Source organism: Podarcis muralis, chromosome 1, assembly GCF_964188315.1.
Source record: "Podarcis muralis chromosome 1, rPodMur119.hap1.1, whole genome shotgun sequence".
Lineage (NCBI taxonomy): Eukaryota > Metazoa > Chordata > Lepidosauria > Squamata > Lacertidae > Podarcis > Podarcis muralis.
Window position 1 is genome coordinate 7,507,928 of NC_135655.1, and position 14,386 is coordinate 7,522,313.

Genomic DNA, 14,386 nt, shown 5'->3' on the forward strand with positions numbered 1-14,386 from the left:
ATGTTCTGCCCCGAGGCCCAAGGACAAGCATCTACATAGCCACTCTCTGTGAAGAAGGACACCTGACACCACACAGATCCCTATATTTGAGACCTCATTTCATTAGTTTTTAAACTGGTGAGAAACAGCAGGAGTCCCCTCAAAGCAAGGAGAGAGAGACTCCTGCTGTTTCTTAATGTCAACCAAACACAACAAGTGCCTAGTAAGCTAAGCCAACATTTGTGGACATCTTTAAAAATATAACAGCATTTACCCCCGCAAGACAAATGACAGCATGAGGATGATTTTGATTGGGGTCAAAAAATGAGCAGAAAGGGATGGAAACTCCCTCTTCCAGCACCCTAGTTCTTACCAAACATGTTTTTTTTTATTTTAAAAACAAGCATCAGATAATCAGCACGGTTGTTTTGTGTATTATTCTTTATTTCTTATTTATAGTTTTTATCTTACTGAAAAAGGAATCGGTCTCAAATACTCTGAAAGGGTTCAGGACAACCCAGTCAGATGGGTGGCATAAATAATAAGTGTGTTGTTGTTAAAACAAAAAAAATCCTTCCAGTAGCACCTTAAAGACCAACTAAGTTAGTTCTTGGTATGAGCTTTCGTGTGCATGCACATTTCTTCAAATTCCCATTCTTCAGATGCATGCACACGAAAGCTCATACCAAGAACTAACTTAGTTGGTCTTTAAGGTGCTACTGGAAGGAATTTTTTTGTTTTGACTATGGCAGACCAACACGGCTACCTATCTGTAACTGTGTTGTTGTTGTTGTTGTTGTTGTTGTTGTTGTTGTTGTTGTGGTTATCTGGCCCTCATTCAGCCCACCACTAAGTGCAGGGACACTGGCCCAGGGCTTGCATGGCTTCTCTCAATTCAGATATTCCAGAGAAATAGAGCTAAGTATCATCAGCACTCTAGTGACACATCTCCCTGAATCTCATAATGGCCACTCCCACCAATTTCATGTAGATTGGTGCCACTATAAAACCATGGCTAGGCTATGTTCAGGTGAAGAATAAATGGAAGCAGAGTGTAGCAAAAAAGGCCACCCACTGAAGCATTAATACACACAACAAACACCACAAACAAACAAACAAACAAACAAACAAACAGAACATGATAATGGGTTTTCACACTAGCAGCTTCTGAAGATGTAAAAAAACCCATTATGCTTGTCAGATTTTCCTCAGTAGGGGAAAAGCTGGATTGGCTGTTAAATAAAGTATGGGCTGGCATTTAGATGATTATGAGATCCTGTGGACAGTGCAAAAACTTCCAAGCACCAGAAGCGCACAATCCCACAATAAACTCATGTCTGGAAGTTTCCTAAGCAAGCAGGTCTTTCCCTGCCTTCCTGCTAAAGCAGAAAGCTGGGCAGGGCTGCCACCTCAGCCTTGCGCCAGAAGGCAAAGACAACCATGGGAGCTACTTCTGGAGGGTTAGAGAAGGCGAGAGTCCTGCCAAATGATCGAGACACCTGCTGTATTTCCAGCAGCTGCACGCTGGGACTTGGCACCACTGTATCAATCTGTACACCTGCCTTTAAAAGTTCTTTCCCACTAAAAAGGGCCCATAATCCTTAAGGCGGAGGAAAGACAGAGGAAATGTAGAGACATGCAGACAGACAGACACAGTCCTAGGTTTTCCTCTCCAAAGAAAAAAAGAAAAAAAGATGACACCAAAATAGAAAAAAACAACTTCTAAGGTACACTGAATATTATTTATTTAGCCCATATGCATGGCTTTAATCCTCTTCCCCTACAGAATCTAGAGTTCACACCCTGAGGAACGAAACATTCTAAGCCAGAGGTGGGGGAATCTGACCTGCCCCACCCAACACGGGTCATTTTGACAGGACACCCACCTGTCAATCATGTAGTGCCACAATCTATTAGGTGATGCCAGAATACGTGTTTTTTTTTTCAGATGCAGGCACATCTCAAACCACACTTTTGCATTACCTGTTTGAATTTGAGCTGGTGATAAAAAGGAATATTTGTGCTTGCAGCAAGCCCCACTGCGGGAAGGGATCAGCTTCCCTATGGAGTTCCTGAGCAGGACTCCTGTAGCACAGCAAATCCCTCCAGAGCTTACTGCAAGTCTCATTGGCACTGACAGCAATCCTCACTTGCCAAGGAACAATTCAAGAGCACATTCTGAGAGTCCCAATTGTTATCTTGCAATCATCCCCAAACCTGGCATTATATGTGACAGGCATGGAGCAGGCAGAGAGGTTTGGAGAAAACAATTCCTCTTCAGTTCTTTGTGAATTAGGAGGACATAAGGCCCCCATCCACAGGGACACTGGGGCAGGGCATATGCACCCCCTACACAATTTGAGTCCTCATTTTTCTCTTGACACGAGAAGAGAGCTAAAGATATTGGGCATTATTATATATCAGTAGACATGAAATGTCCTGAAGTGACCCTGGAAAACCTACTAAGTTATATTAGCAACATACCAACTCAATAATTTTAGGTCTGCTGAAAAACTTTCCTCTTACAGTACATTTTGGAAGCCTCAAATCCTTTCAGAACTTGAAACTCAGGTTATGCTCTTTTTGGCTTGAGGCAGAGCAGGGAGAAAGTGTGACATTCTACTCCAGTTATTGCATTAGTAATTCAATACAGACAACAGGCCAGAAACCTAATGTGGTTACGGCTCATGAGTTCCCAAACCTAGGGGAAAATAGGTAGCAGAGACCAGAAGACCCACTCTATCTTGTCTCACTCTATCCACCTTGCACATCTTTCCCATCCCTCTCACATGTACACACCCCGCCATAGGAAACCACATACGCAGTGGCAGAAAGGAAGATAAAGGGGGTTGGGGGTGGAGGAAAGGCATGCCTACCTGCAAGGAAGGAATGTCAACTTTTTTCTAAATTAAGTTTGATGAAAGCTAACAAAACTTTTTTTCCTCTTAAGGGGCTCACTACGGCAAGGTAAGTGAAGAAAAACCAACCACATGGTTTTAAAAACAGCCGAGAAACTTTCCACTATGTATATGAATTGCAAAATTTATGCTCATAGTTTGCTATGAAGTCACTAGTTGACTAGCATTATCAGAAAGGTTTACAGTGCATATTTTACTATCATATTTAATTTTACTTAAGCAGCAACTTTTCTTGGTAGGTGACTACAAATTGTTTATTTAACAAAATTTGTATACTGCTTAACTGTAATGAAAACCTCTAAGCAGTTTACATAGAACCTAAAACGTGCATTAGAAATGTCAGGAAAACCAATGTTAAAAGCATAGTGCTAAAAGTATAACCTAAAATTACAGATTAAAACACATATCAGTTCCACACATCTGGAGTACAATGAGGTGTATACTAAATCCACAAATCAGGTAGAACAACTACTCTTATGCAATGCTGCCCAAGGCAGCTACTACAGTAGTAATGTCTAACTCAGTTACTGCATAAACCAAGAGACCAGTAGAAATGTATTATGCAGTTCTATCAAAGATAAGGCAGAGAAATCATTCAGGTCCTTTGAGTGTCTCAACAAGTTACGAAAGAGCACACCAATGAGTTGTCTTGAAGGTATATACATGTCTGTGTGGTGTAGTATATAATACAGTTGTACCTTGGTTCTCAAACAGAATACATTCCAGGAGTTCGCTGGATGTTCGGCTTCTGAAAATCGTTCAAAAACTGGAACACTCACTTCCGGGTTTCAATCGCTGAGGAGCCAATTTGTTTGGGAGCCAAGGCATTTGAGATCCAAGGTACAACTGTATCCCCATTTGTACTGAAGAATAATGGAAAACTCACTTTGAAGTTTGAAGCCAATAACCCACCCTGGCTACAGCTTGTCATTACTTTGATGCAACCCAGAGTATGGAACACATACAATGCTAAGAACAAACCATGGCTTAGTGCAACAGCAGGAGGACTGAGAGAGGAGTAAAGTGGCTGTGACTTTCTTACTGTTCACTTTCTCATTCATGCTAAATCATAGTTTAGCTTAGTATTGTGTGCCAACCAGGCCATTGCTATACGTAATAAAATTAAACTTAAAGAGAAGTCCACAAATATCTAACTGTAATAGATCTGCAAGGAACTTTTCAGACGGGCTGGGCCGATTGCAAATTTCAGTGAAGCCTCCGGGACTCCTCCTATCCAAAATACAGCCTCAGGGCTACAACTTGTAGAAGACTGTTCAAGCCAAGTGTGTGTGAAAACAATGCTGTCATTTTCTGCCCAGAGGCAATGTTCAGTTTAAATCCATTCTCAGATCTCTTCAAAAATTCTAAATCACAGTTCAAGAGGAGTGAACTGCTAGAATAATGTTTAAATTTAAAAGGCTCTGTTTCATTTAATATTTATTTTCCCTAGTGCAGCCAGATCAGGGTAAAAGCCTGGCAATTTAAGTTCAGATAAGCTACAGCAAAGGAAGCAAAGGCAAATAAGACACGTGCGGCACAATCCTATGTTCTTCTGTGGTGCAATGGGTCAGTATGTCTGGCTCTTAACCAGAAGATTGGTGGTTCAAGCCCACCCAGGGATGGCTGTGGGCAGGATTCCTGCACTGCAGGGGGTTGGACTAGATGATCCTCGTGTCCCTTCTAACTCTACAATTCTATAGTTCTATGTATGTTTACTCTGAAGTAAATTCCATTTTTGAAATAACATTAATTTTCCAGGTAAGTTTACAAAGGTATAGTCTGCATTTAGCCAGGAGCAAGTCCTAGTGAGTTCAATGTAATCCTCTACATGTCCACTGAGAAGAAAATCTGGGATCATGCCCAGAATGATTCTTATTGCTTACCATTTAAAAAAAAAAAAACTTCAAAGCTGTGGTGTTACATTATGGACCCCACTTTTTCCTTCTAGGACATAGGACTGGTAAAAAGGGCAAGTCATAGATAGATTCATTTATGGGCCCAAGAAAGAAAATAAGAACCAGACCATGCTTGGAAAAAAACCTAAACCATTTTTGTCTGCTCAGGGTCAGTTCTCACTTTTTAAAAAAAAGATACAATTCTTACAAGGCACATTATGATCTAAAAGCAATTTATTGTGTCATGTCAGAAGTATAATACACACATACTATTATTACATCTGTCTCTGAGCAAAAAGAAACCTTGAGAGCCAAAAGTCCTGCCATACACATAGATTCTTTTCTTGGAATCAGCTGGAGGTCTTGCAATTCCCATCTATCCTCAGACTGACTGATGTAAATGTACCCTATTTCTTAAACTAAATAACTTGAGAAGCAAATCCTGAGCAGGGAGAAGAGGAGCTCTTTCAAAACATCCAAGTAGACTGAATATTTTGTCACTGCAGATGGGGGGCAGGGACAGGAAGTGCGGTTAGTCAGCATATCTGAAGTATCTGCATTCTTTACTAAGACCTTAAGTGTAAATATCTTTGAAGCCACAACCAAATAGTACTTTCCTGCAGCATACCAGCTTTCTGGTTTTGGCATACAAACTATAGGGGGTATTTTTAGGAGGGGGAGGGCACAGGTGGTAGATGAAACCAAACAGGAGACTGATTCGATGACCTTTGTTCTCTTTCCAGATCAATTAATCAGACTCGCAGAAGCAAAGAGGAAGTAGAATTTCTCACTGTTGGGGGGGGGGGGTGAAAAGAGAGAACAGTTAGCTATTACTATTAGGAAGGACATTACCAGCATAAACGCTCACCAAAAAATAGCACTCCCACTGACCCGGGAATAAAACCATCATACTGTCAGCCAGTCAAGGTTTCATCACATGGCTGCCTTGCATGAATACATGCAAATGTACTGAATAGGTAACAACACTGCACAAATAAAATAAGAACACCTGTGTTTTTAATGAGTTTCATCAAAGATGCAAGTAGTACAATAAATGCTAGGGAGAAAACAATGGACCAAACAAAGAAATAAACTAAAAACGAAACACAGACAACTCAGTTGGATAATACAGGTGTTTGACCTGCAGGAAAACAGAGCTTTGCCTCTGTTAGTGACCTATCCAGTCAGTAAAAATGCACCGTGTAACAGTTCAATAAAACACTAATTTCTATCAACACCTACTGCTCCCAAGCATCTTCATGAACGTACTCACACAAACCCAACCCATCAATACAGACTTCTTCATTTATATTCACTATATAGATTTTCTTTTCCTTCGGAAAACTTCATATAGAAAGGAAAAGAAACCATAAATAGCAAAAGTAGATCACGATCCACTAGAAATTAGAACTCCAAAATCCACAGCTGGGCAAAGCTTTTATGGGTCTACCTTCATATGTTATAGCTTCTCAGCTCCAGGCTGAGAAGAATAATTAAGAATATTTCTTACCCCTGAAGACCTATTTATTTATTTATTTATTTGCATCTTTGTTACATTTGTATCCTGCCTATCAACCAAAAGGTGTTCAAGGGAGTTAAAACATCAGCAATAACAAGAATACAAGTTAAAGAACAATTTCAACACAGCAGTCCTGAAGAAAGTGAGGAAAGGGAAAACAAAAGGTGAGGTGTTAGCAGCAACATAGAATTATCTTTCGGCATCCTGACTGGTGCTGGTGTTAGGGACTGTGTCCAGGTATGGCAAGCATGACTGGCAGACTGTGCAGTAAAGTGCAGTGGCACTGGGCTCTAGTGGGCAGTTGCAGTTCTTGCATTATGATGTTTAACTTTGTAGTTTTAGGCGGAGGAGTGGGCAAGATGGTGCTGGCTGAGCACAGGATACCGAATAGCTGGTACAGTGGTACCTCTGGTTACGCACGGTTCTGTTTACGCACGCTTTGGGTTATGAGATCCACTAACCCGGAAGTAGTTGCTCCCAGTTGCGAACTTTGCCCCAGGATGCGAGCGGAAGTCGCACGCCGGAGGCGCACTTACACTAATGGCACCTCAGGATAAGAACCGTTTCAACTTAAGAACGGACCTCCGGAACGAATTAAGTTCATAACCAGAGGTACCACTGTACTAATGTAACCAGGGGCACAACGATTCCCATTTTAGCTGGACTGTAGCTCTAGAAGGCAGATTCTAAATCCCTTGAAATACATGTGCGCTGCATCAAAGTATTACGCCTGAGGAACAAAGTCAATCCTAAGGAGAAGTTTCTCAAGTGCCCTTTTAATATACTGTATCTTCCATAAAAATTGATTATTTGAAGAGGACAGGATGCAGAGTGCTATGGCAGTTTGAAAGTGTGTTTGTCACCTAAATATTTCAGTATCCTCAAAGTATGAGAACTCTTTCAGAGCAATAGGCCACCATCAGTATCTTTAGCTCTCTCCCTTCCTTTTTCTTTTTCTAAAAGCAAAGCACCTAAAGGTATGCAGTCTAATTTAAACATTTATATATACTACAGAGGCAAACTATTAGTTGCTGCTTACTTATTTTATTGCATTTACATACTGCCTTTCTGCTGAGGAACCCAAGGTGGTTTACAATTAAAATGTTAAACAAGCAAATGGTACAAAACATTTTGAGGCTGACTTCAGGAGCTGATGTCCAGGCCTGAGCTTCTTTTCGGCCTTCCCTTACGGCAGAGAAACCTGGGCTTCCATGCTTCTGTTACTTATACAGTAGTACCTCGGATTACATACGCTTCAGGTTACATACGCTTCAGGTTACAGACTCCGCTAACCCAGAAATAGTACCTCGGGTTAAGAACTTTGCTTCAGGTTGAGAACAGAAATCATGCTCTGGTGGCGCGGCGGCAGCAGGAGGCCCCATTAGCTGAAGTGGTGCTTCAGGTTAAGAACAGTTTCAGGTTAAGAACGGACCTCCGGAACGAATTAAGTACGTAACCAGAGGTACCACTGTACATCCTACTGATTTTATGAGGACAGAGATTGCTTGCATCAGCAACATAATGCCAAAAGTAAAAGCATGCACACTCAAACAGCATGCTCAAAATCACCACCCATTCTGATTCTTGCACCCTGTACTTATAAAAATGCGTTTCCATCCTTCTCAAGGATCAGCAAGGGGAAATAGATTCACATTTAAAGGCAAACCTACCTAATTCACACATTCTGAAACCATACAGAAACTGAAACAGTCATTCTTTGAATTTTCCACTCCTTCTCCAAATCTTGCAATGCAGTTCTCCAACCAAGTAATGCATACAAAAATATAGTGTGGTAAAGTGTGCATAAAAATGCATATAATTATTTTAAAAATAAATTTTTAAAATGGCATTATATTGGGAGGGCAATTGCTTTGCAAACATGTGAATATTATGACAAATTTGCATGAAAAAGCTGGTGAAATTTCATGACTTTTTTTTTTAAGCAAACTGATGTGAAAGTGTGTATAACTGAACTTAAGATTGGAAAAATGAGAAACTGAGAGAAACCAAACTGGACAGATTCAACCATCCTTAATACTTACTAAAATCAAGTATTCAACTGACACTGTGTACTTTGTCAGAAGCATTTTAAAAGTCTTAGTACCTTGCAAAAGACTTCTGAGTAACTTTAACAGTTATGGAACAAAAGAAGTCCTGTGGTTAAGAAACAGGAAACACAGAGTAGGAAAAAAATCAACAGTTCAGTGCTATCCCTAGGGATTGATACTGGTGCCTGTGCCTATTCACCCAAAGTTATATATGTTTTAGAAACGTGCATGAACACACATACAGTACATGGATACAGACTTGCTGACTGGCTAAGTCTCTTGCACCTCTTAGGTTTCATATCTGAGGCAGGCTGCTCTGCTTCCCAATTAGTGGACCAATGTATTATATATATTATCAGGAATAGGCAACTCTGCTGGATATTCTTACAAATCACAAAGATGGTCCTTCTCAACTAGTTGTTTTACTGGTCTGGCTTACGGTAATTTACAGAAGCAAGCATTTTCTTCATCACAGTATTAGCCACATAAAAGTATACAAGAAAGCCTTTCCCACACATTTACTACCACATTACTTATATTTACAAAGAATTCAAGCTAGGCTACTGGGGAAAGGTCATTAAAATGCATTTACAGCAGCAATAACATGCTATTTTTGGCAAGTGTGCACAGTTCTTCCAGCGCAATTAATTTTTCCCAATTTTACATTTGTACAGAGAACTATCCCTATACAGACATGTCTGAATGTGAAGCAGTCACTGAAGGGTAGAGAAAACTCAATCAGACAGAAGGTCCGAAATTATTTCCTTTAGTATTACTAATGACTCACTTCAGTCTTCTTATATTTTTAAAGTTACTTCCAGCACAACCCATCTTTGCTAGTTTTATTTGTTTATTTGCTTGTTTGTTTATTTATTATTAAACAGATCACTTTACTATATCTACAGTTCAGCAATTGTCACAACAAGATGCACTGTTATGATTACATTAACACCTCTAAACCACAAACCATTCAAGTTATTTCTAATCCTCCAAGGATGTGATTATCTCATTCAAAACCTTGTTACCTGGAGTTCTTCATTTTAAGGCACTGGTAATAGCATAAGATTACACAAAGATTACTTATTCTGTATTTTTTTTAAAGAATGCTGAACAGATGTTCAAGCTGTTCTGTGATTATTTCCTACTAATGATCCAATTCTGGGGAAAAAATAGCAAAATGCTATTTGTAGCACTGTACTGAATGATTAAGCATCTTGAAAAAAGAAGAGAGGAAGATGTTTTGAGTAAAACAACAACTTAAAATCTCCTCTTCTTTTTCCAAAATAGACTACTATAAATTGGTTCAGGCTCAAGCTGAAAACTTCACCCTCAGTCCGCTCAACAGATTTTTGTTGGCCAGATATTCTAGCCCTAATGGCACCTTGTGTTTCAAAACGTGGTTTGCTACAATCCAGCCAGGAGAGGATTAGATGTATTACTGGCATAGCTAAAGAACTGCTTCAGTAAAAAGCATAAATCTTCTTTAATATCAGTGTTATTAATATTGGTGGCTGGTACTTTTATAAAACAATTAAAATTGTGTATCAGTTACGTAGATATAGTTTAAAATCTCAAATGCTTCACAACACACAGCTGGGGGAGGTGGGCTTTCTGGGGGGGGGCACACAACACAAACCCCTAAATCCAACACTGCAGACTACTGAGAAAGGGGCCACACATTGTTTCTATTATTTCACAATGCAGTAAAATACAGCTACAGGATACATTTGTTCATAGAAAGCAATCAGTAAGAATATCCCTTAACAAACGTTTTGAAACTAAACCAAAGTTCAAATTGCAACCAAAGTGTCCTGCACCTCTGTACTTTCAATTACTATTAAAAACCACAACAGCTAATTCCTTTCCATTCCAGCTGTGACCAAGCAAGCAGCTGCAGCACAAAATGAATCTGTCCTACCTAATTAAATTAAGAATTTGACATTAAATGGGAGTTCCAGAAATGACACAACCTGAACAGCACAGCTGAGGTATCCCCCTCTGCTTTCAGCATGCCACCACTCCAAGTAAACCACTCTCTGCTGTTAGCAACTTAACATGGATTTTTCCACCTGAAACTGCTGAGATAAACAGCTTTGCCACATCTCAAGCCTTTCAAGTATTTGAAGTCGTGTTACATTTTCACAGCGATTGCTAAAATAATCCATTCCTTAGTAACCAGATTTTGACAGATTCCTTGTGCTGCCAAACACAGAATAGTGTTAAGAAACTCACACCACAGGCTACAAAGGTTTACCAAGAACAGAAGGCTAAAGTAAGAGCAGTTTTCTGCTGCTGGCTTTGTTTCAAGCCCACTGATCCTGTATCCTTTCGGATATGTCCAAAAACAGCTAATGCTTACTGGAGTGTACTCCAGAGCCTTATTTCATAGACGGGGTGGGTTTTCCATGCAGAGGACTATGCCTCACAGAGTGTTTCATGCTTTGTTTATTCGATCAAACAAGTTCACTTGCCCGCTGTACATCATATGCACGCTCAGCTATCGAGATTAAACACACTTGCAGGGCTCGCTGGGGCTCAGTGAATATGGGCTTAGATGCCTTACGTTCAGCATCAGTTTCTGTGGCACTCAGCAGCGAGGCTCCAAGCTAGAACAGCAGGGCTGAAGCATAACACCAAGCGGATTACACAAATAACCCCCTCCCCATGAACTGGCAGTGAAGGAGGAGTGTTGTCCATCTCTTATATATCCCTCCCCCCCCCCATCTGCCATCCACTATGCATCAGCAACACCACATAGCATCTGGGGAAACAAAACAATGTCTATCACAGTAAATAATACACTGCCAGGAGTCAGGAAGTGGATGGCACGGAGCCTTTAATTACAAAGAGCATCATAAAGGCAGGGAGTAGCCATCTGCAGACTAGGATCTGTGCAGAGATGGATAATCTCCTTTTGCACATTCCTCTGTATGTGACGAACTTAGAAAAAGAGAGTCTGTCACCATCTCTGCTGCTGTCATATTGCATACTTGGGAACGTTGCAAGTTTTCTTTGAGATCCGTCCAAGCTGGAAGCAGCTCCTGTATCTTACGACACTGATCGCTTTCTCCCTTGCTCTGAAACAGTGGCATGCCTGAGAGGGCTAAGCACACAGCCCTCAGCTCCACTGCTCCCATGTAACAAGCCAAGCTATTATGCCTGGCAATCCTGCAGGCTCAGCCAAGATAGGAGGGGGAATCCAGTCCTGGATACATATTAGGCCAGAGGCAAACACAAGCTCCAAGGGAACTGACTAAGCTGCGGGTCAAGGATTAACCAAAGCACAGGTCTGCAGAAAGCAAGCCCCCCCCCCCAACAATTGTAGGGCTACACAACCAGTCCCTAACCCCAACAACACACACGCAAAAACACAAAAGCCATGCTTATTGGCCAAAGTTTAAGAAGTCCACTGAATCCCCTCCTCACTTCCCCCTGGGGGTGTTTTCTTCCTGAACAGTGCACCCTCCGACATCCTTGCATCCCAGGAGAAAATGAGGAGCAGGCAGCTGGAGGATCAACCCCCCTGTTAATGAATGGGGGCTCCTCTTCTAAAGCCAAACATGAACGAATCAACTTTAGGATCTGTCTCTATCTGTTAACTTCAAGCACAAAGCATAAAGGGCCCCAGGCGTGCTAGCACCTGCCCGCCCCTCCCTCTGCACCCTTTCCACCCCTCCCACATGCAAACTACTCCTACCCCTCAAGCACACTCGCTAATCCTCCTGCCTCCCCCCTCTGCTTACTTCTCACACAGACTAGACCCCCCTTTAGCTTCTTTCCCTTTGCAGGGGGTCTTCCTCCAGCCACCAAACTCCTCTTTACCTCCTCCCTGCCAGCTGACACACAAGACTCCTCTCCCCACAACGAACACACACACACACACTCCTGGCAGATGTCATTCCACCCCACCAACAGCCTCCAGAGGCTTTCCTGCTTCCAAAAATTAAAGGGGGGGGGAGGGAGAAAGATGTAATTTTCCAAGGGAAAGCAACCTCACCCCCACCCTCACCCCAAGAGCTAAACACAATCTTTTCCAACCATCCTTTCCCAAGATCCATTTGCATCTCAAAGCAAACAAGCAGTCATAGTAACAGATATATTACTACTATTTTATGCTATAGATGGAACACAGGAGATGAACACATATCCTCCCTTGCACGCCCAACGCTCCCCATCACTTCAGGGGTCTCTCTCATGGGGCACGTCTGGGTCTCACTCCAGAGTCACTCCCCAGGGGAAACCCTTCTTCTCTTCCCTCCCCCCCTGCACGTTCCTCATCTCCACCCCTCCCTTAATTGGGGAGAAAGGGATCCCCAATAAGACCCCCCCCTCACCCGTCCAATATATTACTTACTTCTCTACCCAAACACACAAGGGTCCTGGCCAGTGGCGTAGTGTGGGTTGTCAGCACCCGGGGCAAGGCAAGTAATTTGCGCCCCCTAACCCGTGGATTTGCGCTCCCTAACCTGTGGATTTGTGCCCCCTAACCCGTGGATTTGCCTAACCCCAGATGTTGCGCCCGGTGCGGCCGGCCCCCCTGCACCCCCCACGCTACGCCACTGGTCTTGGCTCCCCTTGCAGGCACTCCCTCTGAACAATCCCCCCCAAAAAAACACCTCGTGGGGGTGCCAGCAGCCCTTGCCCAACAGACCCCCCCAGTTTTCTCCAAGACAGACAAGACCCCCCCTAAGTATCTCTCCACTTTATCAACATCCCCACACCCAGGCCAACTCCAAGGGCCTCCCCCCCAAAAAAAAACAGGGTCAGGAAGGCACCAAGGGACACCCCACTATCAGCACCACGTGCCCCCCCGTTTCTCAACACACCCTTCAAAAAAGAGGAGAGACCCCAATCTCTGAACAAAACCCCACCAACACAACAGAACAACACACTTTCACCCATTGTCATTTCACAAGAGGGGGATCCCTCAACAAGGCCGATCAGTCACAACAGGCACCCCCATAGTAAATGAGTCACCCACCCCTCAAAAAAGACCGCCGCCCCCCTCTTGAATTTAACCCCCCCGTTGTAAATAAAATTCCTATCACACCCCTTTCTATCATACACACACACACACACACACACACACACACACAATGGGGGTCTCCCCACAAACAAGCCTCTCTCTTAAAAAAACCCACACACAACACCACCAGGCAGGATTCCTCGCGAAACACGCGCACACACGTGAACGCGCATCCACACGACAGACACACACAATAGAGGGGGGCCCACAAACAAACAAATAAACAAGGGTCCGCACACACACACACACACACACACACAGCGCAACGGCACCACCGGCTGGATTCCTCGCGAAACACGCGCAGACACGTGAACGCGCGTCCACACGAGACACACACAGACACAGAGGTGCGCGCGCGCGCGCGCGTCGACTCACCCGAGCACCACGAGCTCCCCATATTTGACGGGCTCCTTGTTGGGCGCGCAGTGCTCCTCCTGGCTGGGAGAAAACATGGGGCCGCCGCCGCCGCCTCAGCCGCCGCTATAATCCCATGCGGGGCAACAACAACAACAACAACAACAAAACCTGACGGGGGGCGGGTAAAACGAAGAATAATATTTTATTCTTGTTATTTATCTATATAAAAAAAGAAGTCCGTCCGGCGTCTCTTTCTTCCCCTCCGCTTCTCGGCCCTCTTTCTCTCTCTTTCTTCCCTCAGTCAGTCGCTCGGTCGGTCGAAATCGTCCCCCGTTTCCCCCCACTCTTCGCGCGCCCGCCCGCCGCGGACTCCTCGCTCTTCCCTCCTCGGCGAGCGCCCAGCGACAACAGCCCCCAACTGCCGGAGGGGGAGGTCGGGAGAGACCAAGTCAGGAAGCGCCGCCTCCGAGGAGGGGGAGGGGGAGGAGGCGTGGAATGGCCCCGCCCCCTCGGCTCCCCCCTCCCTTCCCGTCCCAAAAGCCGCGATGGTATCGCCCGCTCTGTTATGTAAACAGAGGAGTAAAGGGGAAGGGAGGGGGAGGCGCTTAAAGGGCCCGCCGCCCTCTTAAAGTGTAGGGATCAAA

General features: G+C 43.5%; 1 protein-coding gene across 1 annotated transcript in view; it reads right to left on the reverse strand.

The window, feature by feature from the left end:
- PELI2 (pellino E3 ubiquitin protein ligase family member 2) overlaps positions 1–14,164 on the reverse strand; it is a 74,319-nt gene extending 60,155 nt beyond the window's left edge. Inside the window, exon 1 of the mRNA XM_028730861.2 lies at positions 13,761–14,164. Within this exon, the coding sequence (XP_028586694.2) occupies positions 13,761–13,837 (77 nt within the window). The 5' untranslated portion in view covers positions 13,838–14,164. The remainder of the gene's footprint in view (positions 1–13,760) is intronic.
- Positions 14,165–14,386: the final 222 nt, after the last annotated feature.